Source organism: Pongo pygmaeus, chromosome 18 (genome assembly GCF_028885625.2).
Source record: "Pongo pygmaeus isolate AG05252 chromosome 18, NHGRI_mPonPyg2-v2.0_pri, whole genome shotgun sequence".
Taxonomy (NCBI): Eukaryota; Metazoa; Chordata; class Mammalia; order Primates; family Hominidae; genus Pongo; species Pongo pygmaeus.
Window position 1 is genome coordinate 45,386,563 of NC_072391.2, and position 18,934 is coordinate 45,405,496.

At 42.5% G+C, this 18,934-nt stretch overlaps 1 protein-coding gene across 2 annotated transcripts in view; it reads left to right on the forward strand.

Moving 5' to 3' along the window:
• Window positions 1-18,934, forward strand: part of LONP2 (lon peptidase 2, peroxisomal) — a 124,988-nt gene that overhangs the window by 103,776 nt on the left and 2,278 nt on the right. The window contains exons 13-16 of one of the 2 annotated variants that reach the window (XM_054452503.2): window positions 7,026-7,233; window positions 7,632-7,822; window positions 11,083-11,300; window positions 16,149-16,194. In XM_054452503.2, the coding sequence (XP_054308478.1) occupies window positions 7,026-7,233; window positions 7,632-7,822; window positions 11,083-11,300; window positions 16,149-16,194 (663 nt within the window). Of the gene's footprint in view, window positions 1-7,025; window positions 7,234-7,631; window positions 7,823-11,082; window positions 11,505-16,148; window positions 16,195-18,934 lie in introns of those variants that run through there. The other variant, XM_054452502.2, reaches the window with a different exon arrangement.

Sequence of the window (18,934 nt, forward strand, 5' to 3'; positions counted from 1 at the left end):
ACCTTATACCACCACTTACTGTTTTTTTACTTTCATCGAAGATGAATCTACAAAAATATATTAATGTCAAAAAATGTTACTGACCTAGCAAACTGGCAGTTGGGAAGTAAGGTAAGAAGGCACACTTTTATTAATTAATAATATCTCTTTAGTATTCCCTAAACAGATTGAAAAATGGTGGATTAGTTCATTCTTGCATTCCTCTAAAGAAATACCTGAAACCAGGCACAGTGGCTCACGCCTGTAAATCCCAGCACTTTGGGAGGCCAAGGTGGGCAGATCGCTTGAGTTCGAGACCAACCTGGGCAGCAAAGTGAGACCCGGTCTCTACAAAAAATACAGAATATCACCTGGGAGGCTGAGGTGGGATCCACCTGAGCCCAGAAGGTTGAGGCTGCAGTGAGCTGTGATCACACCACTGCACTCTAGCCTAGGTGACAGTGAAAACTCTGTCTCAAAAAAAAAAAAAAAAAAAAAGAGCCACCTGAGATTGGGTAATTTATAAAGAAAAGAGGTTTAATTGGCTCACGGTTTTGAAGGTTCTGCAGGAAGCATAGCTCCAGCATTAGGCCAGGTGCACTGGCTCACACCTGTAATCCCAGCACTTTGGGAGGCCAAGGGCAGGTGGATCATGAGGTCAGGATTTCGAGACCAGCCTGGCCAATATGGTGAAACCCCGTCTCTACTAAAAATACAAAATTAGCTGGGCGTGGTGGCGCACACCTGTAGTCTCAGCTACTTGGGAGGCCGAGGCAGAAGAACCGCTTGAACCCAGGAGGCGGAGGTTGCAGTGAGCTGAGATCGTGCCACTGCACTCCAGCTTGGGACACAGAGCGAGACTCCATCTCAAAAATAAATAAATAGCTCCAGCATCAGCTTCTGGGGAGGCCTCAGGAAACTTACAGTCTTGGCAGAAAGTGAAGGGGGAGCAGGCATATCATGTGGCCAGAGCAGGAGCAAGAGTGCAGGAGGGGAGGTGGCCACACACTTTTAAACAACCACCTCCCACAAGAACTCACTCACTATTGCGAGGACAGTACCAAGGGGATGGGGCTAAACCATTCATGAGAAATTTCCCTCCGTGATCCAGTCACCTCCCACCAGGCCCCACCTCCAACACTGAGGATTATAGTTCAACATGAGATTTGGTGGAGACACAGATCCAAACTATATCAAATGGGTTCTAGGAACTTAGCCTAGATTTCAAATTTAGGAACAGTATCATAGGTCACCTTTTCAAAATACATAAAGTTTCCTACAGAAACAAGATCAATTAAGTGCATGTTTTAAAAATAAAATAAAAATAAAGGTTACTACAAAAAAAGTGGGGAGGAGCAGGAGTGGGTGCAGGTGTCCCCAGGAAGCCTAGGCATAGCTCACACTGCATGTGCTATGACGGCGAGACTCAGAACTGCCCCGAATCCGAGGAGAGGCCATGCGAGTAGGTGGGCCTGGGCACCTCCTCAGTCCCTGGCTGTGCCCTTTCACTCTGTCACTGGGACACAGAATCCTGAGTCTTCTGGTTCAGGGAGCCTGCATGGAAAGAGTAGGTCACTGCCGGAAATCAGGCTGGTTTTAGGAAAAGGAACGGACATTAGGCACCTCCAAAGGGACAAAGGACCAATACACCTGGATGGGGACAGGATTCTCTCATTTGATTATTCCTGACTCATGTTTTCAGGTAGTCCCCCACCTCATATAAAAGCCTCAGTGTTGGCTTCTGACCATGGTGTATGAAAAGCCCTTGTCTAAAGGTTACTGCCCTGAGAAAATAATAAAGGAAGAAGAGGATAGACATGAAGACACTTTAAAGTCTCCTGAATAGAATGCACCCAGAAGCGAATTCCAGGAGATTCTGTCATCATGCTTGCCTTTCAAGCAAACAAAATTAGCTGCTAGAACTGAGAAAGAGTGTGAACACCAACTAAATGCCTCAAAGAATCATGGTAGTAAATTACTTCTCCGTGTTGCTCCATATAAACCTGCTATGCCACCTGTTGAAGGCAGCACTGATGCTGCATGTTCAATCTGGTCCAAGACCCCAACAGGAATCCGTTGTGCCAAGAAAAGGCCCTACTGGAAGGATTGGAGAGCAGCTGGTTCTCAGCAATGCAAGCATCAGGCCAGGCTGGGGCTGCTTAATGCTGCTTAAGAGATGACAGTGGTGGACCCCAGCACCTCTCCAAGGGATGTAGAATCTGCTCTTCCCATTTCTGAATGCTACTGAAACAAATCTACAACTAGAAAAATCAAATATTCATGAATTCAAGACTTGGGATCTCAGTACTAAGACTTTAAAGAAGTTGCCAGATGGATCGCTTCTGTGGTGACAGCCCTGGCAGGAGCATTCAAGTGCTCTATGAGCTACAAAAGAAACCAGTTGATGGTGTGAACACCACTACAGAGCAACCTGCACACCACAGAAATTTGACAGCTCAGGTTCTGTGTCTCACATGGCGCCACGCTTGTCCTTGGAAAGAAGGCCTACAAAATTCTTCATATCTCCATTCCTTGACATCTGCTGGCAAACTCCCACTCATATTTTAAGACTCAGCCTCTCCTGTGACACCTGTGTCTTCTCTCCAGACAGGGAGGGACCCTTGCCCTTCAGAGCTCCCCACACTGGAGTATAACTGCTCCTGTGTCTGATGCCCTTAGTCTCTCAGTGCCAGGAGGTATTCATGCTTATGTCCCCATGGCCTATAACAGAGCCTGCATCAGGATGCTTGGTAAAGACTGTTGAATGAATGTCAAATATGGGTCCCTCTGATGGGTCTATACGTGTTGGTCTAGGATTGGAAGGGTCACAAAGAGTTGTGCATACTTACAATTTCAATCAAATATCACTATTTTTAGTTAAGAGGGAACAGTAGTGTGAAATTGGCAATAATTAGATATGCCAAATGTTCTTTAAAAACTAATAGCATTGACATATTAAGAATGCAATCAGCCGGGCGCAGCAGCTCACACCTGTAATCCCAGCACTTTGGGAGGCTGAGGCAGGTGGATCATGAGGTCAGGAGTTCGAGACCAGCCTGGCCAAGACTGTGAAACCCCCGTCTCTGCTAAAAATACAAAAACTAGCCGGGCATGGTGACGCACGCCTGTAGTCCCAGCTACTTGGGAGGCTGAGGCAGGAGAATTGCTTGAACGCGGGAGGTGGAGGTTGCAGTGAGCCCAGATCGTGCCATTGCACTCCAGCCTGGGCGACAAGAGTGAAACTCCGTCTAAAAAAAAAGAATGCAATAATACATTAGAAGACACATTCTGTTTTTAGATTTTTACTTAAATATTTTAAGTACTTCCTTAATCTGCATATTTACCTTATTGATAGAATTATTTCAGAAGAAATTGATCATTTCATGGAACAAGATGTATTAGACACATAAGGAAAGTGAATCATAACAATTGTACAGGTGGGAAATTGAACAACAAAAATGACCCTGAGATACCCACATTCTACTTTGGCATATAGTGGGAAAAATATTCTAGACTTTAAGTCTAGGCCTATCTTGGCTAATGTAACTGATGACTTCACAAACCATTTATGGGACTAGAAGCTGAAATGAAAGTACTGGTGGATAAACATCATATTGAAATTACGTTGAGTCACGTATTTGCTATAAAACACAAATTGTTTTGTGTAAAGGGGTTAAGATGGCTGGAAAATTGTCTCCATTCAAGAGCAAGAAAGCAGCATGTGTCTTAACCTGTACCTTCATTTTTACTTGTACTTCATCATTTCTGAGGGAGAAATACATGGAAACCAGATGCTTGATTGTTATAGTTTCAGAACATGTCCTTAAAGAATATGACTCCCAAGTCTAAGAATTGTAGGTCTTTTGCTTCTTAGATAACTACTGTTAGCCTTGATCACAGAGATTCCAGGTTTGATAATAACTTCAGTTCTCCCCACTGTGTATGTAGATGTTAAGTTACTCAGATTTGGCATTATTCCCATTTTCAGGTTAATATCAGAACACTTGTTATCAAGTCAGGATAGTAATTGTGAGCCTAGATGCTCTAGGTTTGGCCGTACGTAGTTATCTACACCACCCACTGTCCCAATTAACAATTTACCAGTTCCTTCTACCCAAAGTACCAAGACTCTCCATCAAATGGGGAATATTGAAAACTGGCTTGGCTTCTTGAAGCAACATGGTAATCAATAAGAATCTTGGCTGGGCATGGTGGCTCATGCCTGCAGTCCCAGCACTTTAGGAGGCCAAGATGGGAAGATGGGAAGATCGCTCAAGCCCAGGAGATCAAGACCAGCCTGGACGACATCGTGAAACCCCATCTCTACGAAAAAATACAAAAATTAGCTGGGTATGGTCGTGGGTGCCTGTAGTCCCAGCTGCTGGGGAGCTGAGGTGGGAGATCACCTGAGCCCAGGAGGCAGTTGCAGTGAGCCCAGACTGCACCACTGCACTCCAGCCTGGGTGACAGAGTGAGACTCTGTCTCAAAACAAACAAAACAATAATCTGGCTGGGCGCGGTCGCTAATGTCTGTAATCCCAACACTTTGGGAGGCCGAGGAGGCAGATCACTTGAGGTCAGGAGTTCGAGACCAGCCTGGCCAACATGGTGAAACCCGTCTCTATTAAAAATACAAAAATTAGCCGGGCATGGTGGCACACACCTGTAATCCCAGCTACTTGGGAGGCTGAGGCAAGAGAATTGCTTGAACCAGGAGGCAGAGGTTGCAGTGAGCTGAGATCATACCTCTACACTCCAGCCTGAGCTACAGAGCGAGACTCTGTCTCAAAAAAACAAAAAACAAAAACAAGAATCTTACTACTGCTTCTTCGGGGATACTTTTGGTATTATTTTGACAAATGAATTTTGAGGATTCAAATATAAGAAAGGGATTATTCTTGGTAGAGCTAACAAAATTGTACCAAATGACTTTTTGTGTTAAACATGATTCATTCACCCAACCCTAGAAAGGAGCCTGAATGAAGTCTAATTTGGGTGACAGATTCCCACCCAAATTAAATGTATGTCATTCAGGTATAGAGAATTGATTTTATATTAGAAAAAACAAACCTTGTGAACAGTTTTATAAATAACTGTTTCATGATTTTCCTTAAGTAGTACTGATTTCTTACATATAGATCTTTTGTCTTTCTCCTCAAGTTAGTATAGAACAGGGCAAGTGGCAAAGCTCGAGGAAAGTGTGACCTGAGGTACATGCTGTCAGCTCAATGGTGCTGGAGTTTGGCCTCTCAAATCTCTAACCTGTCAAATGAAGTTAATTAGGATTAATTTTTTTTTAATGTATGTTTACTACTGAAAATAAGTGCTCGGCCAGGCGCAGAAGCTCACTTCTGTAATCCCAGCACTTTGGGAGGCCGAGGCTGGCGGATCACCTGAAGTCAGGAGTTTGAGACCAGCCTGGCCAACATGGCGAAACACCGTCTCTATTAAAAATACAAAAATTAGCTGGGTGTGGTGGCACATGCCTGTAATCCCAGCTACTCGGAGCCTGAGGCAGGAGAACTGCTTGAACCCAGGAGGTGGAGGTTGCGTTGAGCCAAGATTGCGCCATTGCACTCCAGCCCAGGCGACAGAGTGAGACTCATGTCTTTAAAAAAAAAAAAAAAAAAAAAAAAAGGAAAAGTGCCCAGTAGCTTCAATGGATGCCACATAATTTTGGAGTAATTTTTACAATCAGGAATTTCATTGTCCAAGCCCCTTAGAAAAAGAAGCAACCCAGCCCCATACCCAGAAAGTCAAGCTGTATAGTGCTGTTCCTTAGTGAGAAGGTCAACTCTCAGTAGAAAAATCTCCTGTTTGGATTAGTGCTTAGTTGACCTATTGTGTTCAGTTCCTCTAACACGAGTAACTTCTATTGGATAGGAAATTTTGAAGCTCAAAGGGTGTAATGAGAGTTAACATTACTTATTTTCCACTGTTACATTTAGTGTTTTCATAACTTGGATGTGTTAACCTATGGCCCATCAACTATGCTCCTAGTCTCAGGTGACAACATGTTCAACATAAGATGGCAGGCAGTACAGTGGACCTCTCATCCCATGGGAAAGAACCCAGGATGTTTATTATGTAGTATTGTATAGTCTCTGCAGCAGTAATAAAGTTAAAGGTAAGCATTGGAGAAGTAAAATCTAGAGTTTCTAATATAACCCTTCTCACTTTTCTTTTCAAAAAAAATAAGAGGGTCTCACCATGTTGCCCACGCTGGTCTCTATCGAACTCCTGGGCTCAAGCGATCCTCTTGCCTCAGCCTCCCAAAGTGCTAGGATTACAGGTATGAGCCACTGTGCATGGCCAAGCTCACTCTTCTTAAAGGTCTACTAATAAGAGGATTTCTACTTTTTGAAACAAATTCATGATTACCTAAAATGAAGCTAGGTTATGAAGTATATATAAATATGCAGCCCAATAGGCTGGGTGCGGTGGCTCACACGTGTAATCCCAGCACTTTGGGAGGCTGAGGCAGGCAGATCACTTGAGATCAGTCTGGCCAACACGGTGAGACCACATCTCTACAAAAAATACAAAAATTAGCTGGGTGTGGTGGCCTGTATGCGCCCATAGTTCCAGCTACTTGGGAGGCAAAGGCAGGAGAATCACTTGAAGCCAGGAGGCAGAGTTTTCAGTGAGCTGAAATTGTGTCACTGCACTTCAGCCTGGGCAATGGAGTGAGACTGTCTCAAAATATATATATATTTGCAGCCCAATAAAGATACTTAGATAAAACTATTGGATTTATTCCTTGAAAACTAGGGCATGTGTAACTAGATCTGGCTCATAAAAAGCCAAGTTATTTACATATATTTTAAGGTAAAATTGCTTCTGATAAATGTCAAAAAGGAAGTTCAGGTCTTTCTTCTGGCACAAAGCCAGAGAATAAGTGCTGAATGTGATGCAGAATCAGGTAACAAGGACTGAGGTAAGTGGCTGAAGTCTTCTGTGGAGTCAGCCGACTCTTGCAGGATTGTATGGTATCAGTCACCTTCAGCATTTGCCAACCCAACTCTGATCATTCTTCTTCTTTCAAGGTATCTCAGCGTTTGAGTCAGCCAGGAGTAGCAATAGGTTTGGCTTGGACTCCCTTAGGTGGAGAAATCATGTTCGTGGAGGCGAGTCGAATGGATGGCGAGGGCCAGTTAACTCTGACTGGCCAGCTCGGGGACGTGATGAAGGAGTCTGCCCACCTCGCTATCAGCTGGCTCCGCAGCAACGCAAAGAAGTACCAGCTGACCAATGGTAGGAGCCTGCACCCGGCCAGGCAGGCGTGACCCAGGAGGCGGCACCATTCCATGGCGGAGACTGGCATGAGCCCGAGACTGCCAGTTACACATCTAGCGAAGTACACACCGTTTTGAACCCCTGTGGAAATCCTAGTTCCCATTTCAGGACTATTTGACTAGTGCCTGAACTAGAAACTAATTCAAAAGGTTTATTTTGTTTTAATCCGACTTAGAGTAGAATGGAACTGTTCTTCCACACCCTCACTCAAATTGTACTGTCCACCAATATTTTGAAGAATTCATTTACCCAAAACGTTCATTTTCCCAAAACATTCATTTTTGTTTGTGACTTTTTTTTAGGAGAAAAAACAGGTTCAATTTTTCTACATTAAAGTCCCTTTTTCCTTTTTAAAGCTTTTGGAAGTTTTGATCTTCTTGACAACACAGACATCCATCTGCACTTCCCAGCTGGAGCTGTCACAAAAGATGGACCATCTGCTGGAGTTACCATAGTAACCTGTCTCGCCTCACTTTTTAGTGGGCGGCTGGTACGTTCAGATGTAGCCATGACTGGAGAAATTACACTGAGAGGTCTTGTTCTTCCAGTAAGTATGAAAAAACAATTTATATGATTATTTTTTATTTAATTTTTTAAAATTAATATTATTTTTAAATAGGGGTTTGCCTTCTATGAAAACCTTGGTTTTAAGTATATATTAAATTTTTATGCCTGTAACTAATTCATATTTTAAAATTTTGATCAAATTAAAGAAAAACTGACAATTTTTCACATTTTCCCTTTTTTTTTTTTTTTTTTTTTTGAAATAGGTCTCACTCTGTTGCCCAGGCTGGAGTGCAGTGGTGTGACTGTAGCTCACTATAGCCACCAAGTCCCGGGCTCAAGCGATCCTCCTGTCTGTCTACCGAATAGCTGGGACTATAGGAGCACGCCACCATGCTCAGCTAATTTATTTCATTTTGCGTAGAGACAGGGTCTCTCTGTGTTGTCCAGGCTTGTCTCGAACTCCAGGTCTCATGCAGTCCTCTCATCTCCACCTCCCAAAGTGCTGGGATTACTGGTGTGAGCCACCGCATTCAGCCCACGTTTTCCATTCTAAGATTTGCTAAGGGAAAAAAATATTAGTGTGGTCATCAGAAATATTGGCAGTTAACATGAAAATTTGAGGCCTTATTCTACTTGACAAATTGTTAAAGATATGGCACATGTGCAAAATGGGATAGTAGTTGTTTTTAAGCTTTAAGCCTGTTTCTTAAACTTGAAGTTTCTTTGAGACCTGCTGTCCCCCTGCAGAAAACTTTGCTAGTATAGAATGGAAACTCTAAATAAAGATTAACCATATCTAATGACTACATTTTGAAGAGGTTCTATACATGTGGGGTCTTGAGGCTCCAGATCCTAAACTGCTTATAAAAATAGTGTGATAAAATGTACAGAACTTGAGAGTATTTAAAGTTATTAGTTGCCAGTATTAGTCTACAACAGACTACACTACAATTTAGTCCACAACAAGATTTTGGCAGGTTCATAGCAAGATGAGGAAAAAAAAAAGAAATAGTCTTTTTTCTTTTTTCTATTGAGATGGAGTCCGGCTCTCTTACCCAGGCTGGAGTGCAATGGCACAATCTTGGCTCACTGCAACCTCTGCCTCTGAAGTTGAAGTGATTCTCCTGCCTCAGTCTCTCAACTAGCTGGGATTACAAGCATGCGCCACCACGCCCGGATAACTTTTTCTATTTTTAGAATCTCCATAGAACAAATGGGTTTTCTACTTGGTCCCCTCTCAGAGCAAATTGTAGCCCAAGTAAAGGCTTCCGCAGCCTCAGGAGAGAGAGCCGCAGTGGCCTGGGGCTTTGAGATTTGAAAGTGGTCAAAGAATTATTCAGGAAAAAACTATAGTGAAAAACAATTTGTTCTAACAATTGTTAGAACTCCAACATCTAAAAGGACTTCTAACAAACAGGAAAATGGAATGGAACAAATTATCCAAGAAATAATTGAACATTTCCTAGAAGTTAAGGCATCTTCAGATCGAAAGAACCATTACTAGCCAGGAAAAACATTTCATCCTCTTGACTTTTCAGATTACTGAGGATAAAGCGGCCTCAGCACTTACACTGGATGTGCAGTACCTTCAAAACTATGAGGGAAAATGGGCCAGGTGTGGCAGCTGACGTCTGTAATCCCAGCACTTTGAGAGGCTAAACAGGAGGATAGCTCAAGTCCAGGAGTTCAAGACCAGCCTGGGAAATATATCTCTACAAAAAATTGTTTTAAAAATAGTAATGAGGCTGGGTGTGGTGGCTCACGCCTGTAACTCCAACACTTTGGGAGGCCAAGGTGGGCGTATCACTTGAGGTTAGGAGTTTGAGACCAGCCTGGCCAACATGGTGAAACCCTGTCTCTACTAAAAATACAAAAAATTATCCGGATGTGGTGGCGCATGCCTGTAATCTCAGCTACTTGGGAGGCTGAGGCAGGAGAATCGCTTGAACCTGGGAGGCAGAAGTTGCAGTGAGCCAAGATTGTGCCACTGCACTCTAGCTTGGGTGACAGAGTAAGACTGTCTCAAAAAAAAAAAAAAAAAAAGTAATGAAAGCTGTGAGGGAAAATGTTTTAAATCTAGTCTTGTATACATGGCCTTAATATCAATCAAGTGTGAAAGTAAAATATTTTCAAACATGCAAGGAATCAGTTCATCTTACAGTCTTTTGAAGAAGGTACTTTGAAGGAGTACTTCAGCAGCATGAACAAAACCTTGAAAGAAGATGCCAGTGGGGCGGGAAGGCCCGGAGCAGCCAGCCAGTCTTAATTGGAGCACATGCTTAGAGGGCTCCCAGAGGGCTGTCTCCAGGGCTTGCATGTGCTGGGTGCTGTGATTGAGAGCAGTATTTGTGAGCGATTGCTGCGCAACACATTACCCCAAAGCAAGAATACTCCATACTCTTCAAGTTCCTGTGGGCCAGGAATTCAGGAGAGGCTGAGCTGGGTTCTTGTGGCCCAGGGTCTCTGGCCTTACAGTCTAGGTTTCAGCCAGGCCACAGTCACGTGAAGGCTGACAGGCTGGAGAAGCTGCTTCCATGGTGGTTGACTCATGTGACTGGCAGATTGGTCCTGTTTGGTGGCAGGAGGCCCCAGTTCCTCACCTGATGGACCTGCCCATAGGCTGCTTGAGTGACCTCAGACATGATGCCTGGCCACCTCCAGAGCAGGTGATCAAGAGAGATTCAGGCAGTAGCTCTGATTTTGTGTGACTCAGCCGTGGAGATCATACAGCATCACTCCCACCACACTCTGTTTCTTACCGAGTCACAAAGCCTGGCCCACATTCAAGCAGGGAGACCATTGTAGACATGTTTGAAAGCCACCATAGGAGCCTAGTTTGGGGATACGTTTTCTTCATTAACCAGCATGGAGGTCCTGGCTTTAAACCTGTAGAGAGGGAAGTAACCCCAGCACACAGCTAAGCTCTGCAGGAGCGGCACTCATGGTCAGAATCACATGCTGCTTTTTCAGATCAACCTGAAGACAAGACGGTTGTGATTACACCTGAATGCCAGTTTACTTTGACAGCATTTATAAAAACAATCATTGACAGAAGAAGAACTCATACCTATCAACAATTTAGAATCCCCCTCATCAGAGTCTTCAATATAACACCAGTTGAAACATTAAAAAAAGGTTACTACTTATCCTGGCTTTCCTAGCTCATACTATAACAAAACGGAAGATGATTTGGATGTTTTAAAATAGTAGTGGTTAAATTCAGTGAAAGAAAGCTGGGTCAGAGTTTCTTTCAGCTTGAGGGTGATCATTAACCCTAAAAACTTTTTTCTCTCCTTACAGGTGGGTGGAATTAAAGACAAAGTGCTGGCGGCACACAGAGCGGGACTGAAGCAAGTCATTATTCCTCGGAGAAATGAAAAAGACCTTGAGGGAATCCCAGGCAACGTACGACAGGATTTAAGTTTTGTCACAGCAAGCTGCCTGGATGAGGTTCTTAATGCAGCTTTTGATGGTGGCTTTACTGTCAAGACCAGACCTGGTCTGTTAAATAGCAAACTGTAGGTCCAAATCTCAACTTTTTAGAATTTTAAGTTATGAAGTGCTCAAAGGTACTGACACAGTTGATTTTATTCACACCATTAGGGGTATGCAAGATGTCCCTGTTTTATAAACATAATCACAACAGTAATAAACCTCAAGTAGTGGCTAGTGTTTAGTATAGAAATACAAGATGTTGATTTAGTAAACTGATAAAAATCGAATTCTTGTCTTGTTTTTAGTGGGATCCTTACTGTCCCTAGAAACATACAGCATAGTCGTTCTCAGCACAGTCTCCAGAACAGAAGCATCTGTAGTACCTGGTAACTTGTTAGAAATGTACATTCTCAGGCTCCACAGCAGGCCACCTGAATCAAATCCTGGGAGGTGGGGACAGAAATCTATGTTTTAAGAAGTCTTCCAGGTAATTCTGCTGCACACTCACGTTCAGGAACCACTGGTATAGACCATTACTTAGTGGATTTACCTGTAGAGTTTATTGGATCCTGAAACCAATCAATCACTTAGAACTGGGCAAAGATGAAAGTATAGCCAACTATTCTTGGCGCTATATATATTCAAGTGGGCCAGGCGTGATGGCTCACACCTGTAATTCCAGCACTTTGGGAGGTCAAGGTAGGCAGATCACTGAGCCCAACAGTTCAAGACAATCCTGGCCAACGGCGAAACTCTGTCTCTACAAAAAATATACAGGCGTGATGGCATGTGCCTGTAATCCCAGCTACTCAGGAAGCTGAGGCACAAGAATTGCCTGAACCCAGGAGGTGGAGGTTGCAGTGAGCTGGGATCGTGCCATTGCACTCCAGTCTGGCTGACAGCGAGACTCTGTCTCAAAAAAGGAAAGACTCAAGTGGACCCTACATTGAAGCCTACACATCCCAATAGAAGCCCCTTTTTATGCTGAGGGAAGCAGCCCTCAGAACATGATAGCTTGTATCCAGCAGAGTGGCACGTGCTGGCACACCTCACAGAAGCACCCTGGCCCTGGATGCCTGCAACCTCAGAAGAGTGCAGTTCCCAGAGGGAGGCAGCCATCCATCTGGGATGGTCCTAAGCATGGAATCCTAACTCCTGATTCTGTCTCCTATTTCTTGCTTGTCTATGCCAGTTCCCAAATCTGGTAGATGTCCATGCCCATGTGCTCCTGCTGGGACTCAAGTCAGGCTGTGTATGACTATGAAGTCAGGCTCATCTGCTTACTGGCTATGTGAACTTTTTGTATCTTGGTTTTCTTCATCCATGAAATCCAAGTAATACTACCTAATTGTTACTGTGGAGATTAAGTTCAAATGCAATGTGAAATAATATTAAGCAATTTCTAGTTATTATTCTAGCCAGTAATGGACTTCAGAATCTTTTATTACACAATATAAGAATATGTATGTAAAGACATTTTGGAATTTCCTGGATGAGAAAGAACTCTCGGCTGGGCATGGTGGCTCACACCTGTAACCCCAGCACTTTAGGAAATCGAGGCAAGTGGATCACTTAAGCTCAGGAGTTCAAGACCAGCCTGGGCAACATGGCAAAACCCCATTTCTACAAAAAATACAAAAATTAGCTGGGCATGGTGGCACCCGCCTGTAGCCCAGCTACTTGAGGCTGAGGTGGGAGGATCAGGGAGGTCGGGGCTGCAGTGAGCCAAGATCACGCCACTGCACTCCAGCACCCTGGGCGACAGAGTGAGACCCTGTCTCAAAAAAAAAAAAAAAAAAAATTCAGCCAAAATACTGTGATAAAATAGCAGACCTGCTGATAAAAGTTTATCTGAATGCATTCTGAGAGGAAAAGTCCAGACCTAGGACTAGTTATGGCAGTTGGAGAGAAAGAACATCAGGATGTTTGAAAATATGCCATTGACTATCTTAACTACTGTAATTTTATCATTTCCAACGTCATCTAACGGGGGACTAGAACAAACTGTGAATTCACTTTCAGCAACCAGAGGGAGCTAATCCACACCCACATCACTCTGCCCTGTTCCACCCAGCAGGGGCAACAAAGGATATAACTTGGGGTTCTTGGTATTCTTCCTTTAGTCCTGACACAGGCAGCCTTGCACTTTGTAGCAGCAGGAGGGCACTTGCTTTAAGCATGTCTTTCGAAAGGCGTCCATTGAGAGAATAATGCATTTTCCCCTTGCTGTGTATGACATGGAACAGTATGACCATTGCGCTTTTTTGTTTTGTTTTTTTAATTCCAGGGGTGGGAAGTTGGTTGTTTGAAGTCTAAGCTCTTCCTTTTTCACCTGGTTTTTTTTTTTTTGGTGGTGGGTGGGTGGGGGTTGGAGGGGGAAGAGCCAAAATTTTAACCATTTTTAAGCATATAATTCGGGGGTATCAGTTACTGGGTCTAAGCATGTCCACTATACATGCTTTTTTTTTTTTTTTTTTTTGAAATGGAGTCTTGCTCTGTTACGCAGGCTGTACTGCAGTGGCATGATCTCGGCTCACTGCAACCTCTGCCTCCCCAGTTCAAGCAATTCTCGTGCCTCAGCCTCCCAAGTAGCTGTGACTACAGGTGTGTGCCACCACGCCCAGCTAATTTTTGTATTTTTTAGTAGAGACAGGGTTTCACCATGTTGGCCAGGCTGGTCTCAAACTCCCAACCTCAAGTGGTCCACCCACCTTGGCCTCCCAAAGTGCTGGGATTACAGGCATGAGCCACCACACCCGGCTTACATGCATTTTTTATCACCACAAACTGAAACTCTGTACCCACTGAAAAAGAGCTCCAAATTCCACCCTCACCCCAGACCCTGGTAACCACTATTTCACTCTCTCTGAATTTCCCTTCATATGAGTGGGATCAAACAAGAGTTGTCCTTTTGTGTCTAGCATTCTTATTTAGCAAGCCATCAACTGCTCGAACAGTCACTGGGGCAACTACTTTTCGCCCAGTGTCCTCCAGAAAAGAAAGATCTGGAGGGTCAGGCCACTCTTTTTCTTCAAAATAATGAGGGGGTGCAGAAGGGTAGGGATGAACCTCTTCCTCCTTTGCCACTTTAGCTTTAGCTCAAAGGAACTCCAACTTTTTATTATTTGCAACAGTTAGCTTTCTTTGTTTCACATCTCTGCCTTGCAGAACCATGACCTATCAAGGTGTTTTGTCAAACAAAAACTAATACTTTCCCTGGGAAAAAGCCATGTGGTAGCACGTACCAGAACTTTTTATGGCCAAATAATACACCACTATATCCATAGACCACATTTGGTTTATCCACTCATCTGCTGATTGTTTCCCCCTCTTGGGTTTTATGAATAATGCTATGAACATGGGTGTGCACATCTCTCTTGAAGTCCCTTCTTAGGTCCTTTAGGGATACATATCCAGAAGCAGAACTGCTAGATCACATATGCTAAGGTCTGAATGTCCCCCCACCAAATTCATTTGTTGAAGCAACCACCAACGTGATATTAAGAGGTGAGGCTTTAGGAGGTGATTGTCATGAGAGCTCCATCCTCATTAATGGATTTAGTACCTTTATAAAGGGGCTCAAGGGAACCAATTACCTCCTTTTTGCCCTTCGATTCCCTTCCAACGTATGAGGACACAGCAACACGCCCCGTCCTAGAAGCTGAGACTGGGCCCTCAATAGATACCAGTCTGCTAGCATGCTGATTGTGGGCTTCTTAGTCTTCAGAACTATGAGAAATAAATTTGTACTTTTAAATTACCCAGTCTCAGGTATTCTGTTACGGTAACACAAATGACTAAGACAACAGGATAATTGTTTAACTTTTTGAGAACTCCCAAACTTTTCCACCGCAGCTGCACCATTTGACATTCCCTCCAGCAATGCACAAATGTTCCAGTTTCTCCACATCCTTGCCAACACTCATTTTCTGGGTTTTTTATAATAGCTCTCCAAATGGGTGTGACGTATTTTGATTCTGTCCCTAATGACTAGTGATGTCGAGCATTTTCTAGCATTGATTTTGAAGATGCTACCCAAAGGCCCCTTGTATCAAAATAAGCTGGATTTTTTTATTGAAAATTATTAACTCTAGGAATTTTAGTTCACTAGACTTAGGGATATGTGTATTTTACCAGTATTCCACGTTCTATGCATGGGTTTTTAAAACTTCTCAAGTATTAAAACTAAAAGCTTTAGGTGCTTTGCTTATCAAGAAATTCTACACTGTCCACTGGAGGCATCCATGTTTTTACTTGGCTCTGCCCCTTTAGTGGTCCCTCTGAACCTTACCTCAAACCATACATCTGCAGCAGAGATCCTTACTTGCTAGGTCGTTACAAATGCAAATACAATGAAGAATGTCATCTTTGTGATTGCTCCTGAAATAGTTCACGAGAAATCCATGACCGTAAAGTAATGTGATAGTGATGTCCACCACTGTGAGCCTCCAGTACTAGGTGATGATTGGTCTGCATTTACAGTGACCAAAATCAACTATGTAGCCAGGTAATTCACTGCTTGAGGGCTTTGGATTTTCCTTTATGAACTACTGAAATGAGGTCAACTTGACTATTACTAAGGGACATTTTGCTACAAAGAATGTTAGTTTTGCCAATTCCCTTTCCAAATCTAAAATTTATTTTAACCAGGATTTTAGATGTAAACATCAAGTAGTTTTGGTTGTTTCAATGAAGTAACATGTTTAAGCTCGCATTATTTGAAGTACTTCAGTTCCTATCCCCATGAAAATTGTATCCAGCAGCTACAAAAAAAAAAAAAAAAAAAAAAGACTACAGTTAGTCATTATCCAATTTGATGATTTATGGTCCAACACTAATGCTCATTTTTTTGTTTGTTTGTTTTACGAACATTTGGTGGATACCACAATGAAAACTGCACTATAAAAAAAAAAAAAAAAAAACGCTGAAAGAGGAAGGAAATATCAAAAAGGTCTGAATAGACAACAGGCAAATCTGGTGAGTGGTCATTGAGATGTTTTAAAAGTTACAACAAAAGGACTCCTAAAACAATTTTAGGAAAAGCTTTATTTGCCATGAAAATTCATTTCTTTGGAACGTACTATAGTTTGTACTTAATGAACTAAAGAATATTCAATGTGTTTAATATTTTGGGACCTAATAAAAATCTTTTGTATTAAGTAATAAGTTCAACTCTAACACTGTCAGCACATTTCTAGGCAATACAAACTCTTGAGGCTAAATCCTCATCCTGACATGACAGTGCAAGCCTGTCAAAATGTGACCCCAAAACCAGGTGTCCTTTTGCTCCATTATTTATATCTGTAAACCTGTTATGCTTTTCAGAATTTAGAAAGGCCTAAGAAAATTACATCTATGATAATAAAGTGTATTTCTTTGTCAGATTTCTAGAGCTATATAAGGATAGCGAAAATTTTGGTTCAGCAAGACACTAGGGTATCATGCCAGGCATAATAAGCACTTTATAGCACATCTAGCCTTCCTCATTCCCTTACGCAGTGGACATCATACCCTTTTGTGGAGGAGGGACCAGGCAGAGACGGTATTTAAATAAAAACTAGTAGATACAGGGTCAGAAGTCAACCCAGGCAGTTAGAATCTACAACCCACACTGTTTGCCACCAAATCTTAGTAGATGCTTGATAAGGAATTTTGTTTGGATGGTGCCATTTTTAGATAAACATATGTTTCTTTTGGTAAATTCAGGTTAGGATCATAAGCAGTAAACTACCAAATACTCCTTTGTGTTTTGAACATGCACACTGGATGAGTGGGGAGGGGAATGACAAAGCTTCAAACTCCGGGTCTCTGTAACACTCTATCTGTACCTTTCATGTTTAACCTACACAAATACCACAGTCCTGCGTGGTAGTTCACACACACTATTCACCCTGTCGAGTTCCGACATTACTTTTATGTCCATTCTAATGCAGCAGTCACAGACCGACCCCCCAGGTATGTTGCATTTGACCCATTATTTTCTTAATTTGGATTACTTACCAATTCTTCCAATCAGGAGTGCGAATGAAATAGAATTCTACCATTAGCAGAATCACTGCAGATGTTTCTGAATATGAAGAGCTTTTGGGGGTTGGAGGCGGCACACTATTATTTTGGTGAGCTAAGCTATCTACAGCCACTTACATAAGTTTGAAGTTTGCAGAAATGTGGGTCTTAAAATAATACTATTATAATAAAAATTACTCACAAAGGAAAAACGGTTCCCCAACAATTAACACACCAAACTGGCCCATGATTAAATAGGACAATTTCAAGTTTAGGGATATAAAAACAATATAACAAAGTTAATAAGTATCTCCCATACCTACCCCATGTACAACCTCCTGAAAGACACCAAAAGAAAGAAATGAAGGAAGTCTTCATTATAACAAGCAATTTCAGGACAAGAGTTATGCCTCATAAATCAAATGTGTAATGGACCAAGAAATATGGCTATAGATCTTACCTCTATAGGCTAAGAATATAAGACCCAAATACAAATAGTTAATACTAAAATGTCAAGCTTATTAACTGTTAAACACAAAATGTACTACCTTAATTTGCTTAAATTAGCAAAACATGAGGTGAAAATGGAAAACTTCACACTGCTACTGGTGTCCTCTGGAACCTCTCCAGAAAGCAATGATGAAGTATGTAAAAAATAATCCCAAGAATATAAACAGAAAACATACAGCTATGTTCATGGTTTACTTATATCCAGCAGGAACCTAGCTAAAACTACAGTGAATCCTCAAACTAACAAAAATTATTTTTCCAAGATTATTAAAGTGGTGAAACACTCAGATGATCATGTTGTGTGATGAAAGGGCTACACAGTAATACATAAAAGGGCTCCCAATATCTCTGAAAATAAACGTGGCTGGAGCCAGCGGCTCATGCCTGTAATCCCAGCACTTTAGGAGACCAAGGCAGGAGGATCACTTGAGCCCAAGGGGTTTGAGACCAGCCTGGGCAACACAGGGAGACCCCATCTCCACAAAAAAATTTAATTAGCCAAGCATGATGCTATACATCTGTACTCTCAGCTACGCAGGAGGATGAGGTGGGATGATCACTTGAGCCCAGGAGTTTGAGGCTGCAGTGAGCCGACTGCACCATTATACTCCAGCCTGGGTGACAGAGGATGAGCACATGTACATACACATAAAAAAACTGGAAAAATAAAAATGTCACCTGAGTGGACAGTAAGATTACAGATCTCAATTGTATATGCAGTTTCATAATTTCCAAAGTCTACATGAACTTTATAATCAAAACATTTAATACTAAAACTACAAAATGATATACCTCCATGAATATACCCAATATGTTTTGTTTTTTGAGCCAAGAGTCTCAGTCAGTCACCCACGCTGGAGTGCAGTGATACGATCTTGGCTCACTGCAACCTCTGCTTCCTGGGTTTAAGGGATTCTTCTGCCTCAGCCTCCCTAATAAGGTGTACCATCATGCCTGGCTTTTTTGTACTTTTAGAGACAGGGTTTCACCATGTTGGCCAGGCTGGTCTCGAACTCCTGACCTTAAGTGATCCACCCACCCTGGCCTCTCAAAGTGCTGGGATTACAGGTATGAGCTACAGCGTCCAGCCACGTTTATTTTGAAAGATATTGGGAGCCCTTTTACATATTGTTATGTAACGCTTTCACCATACAACATTAAATATGGAATAAAAGTCGCTTTTTCCAAGCACACATGCTAA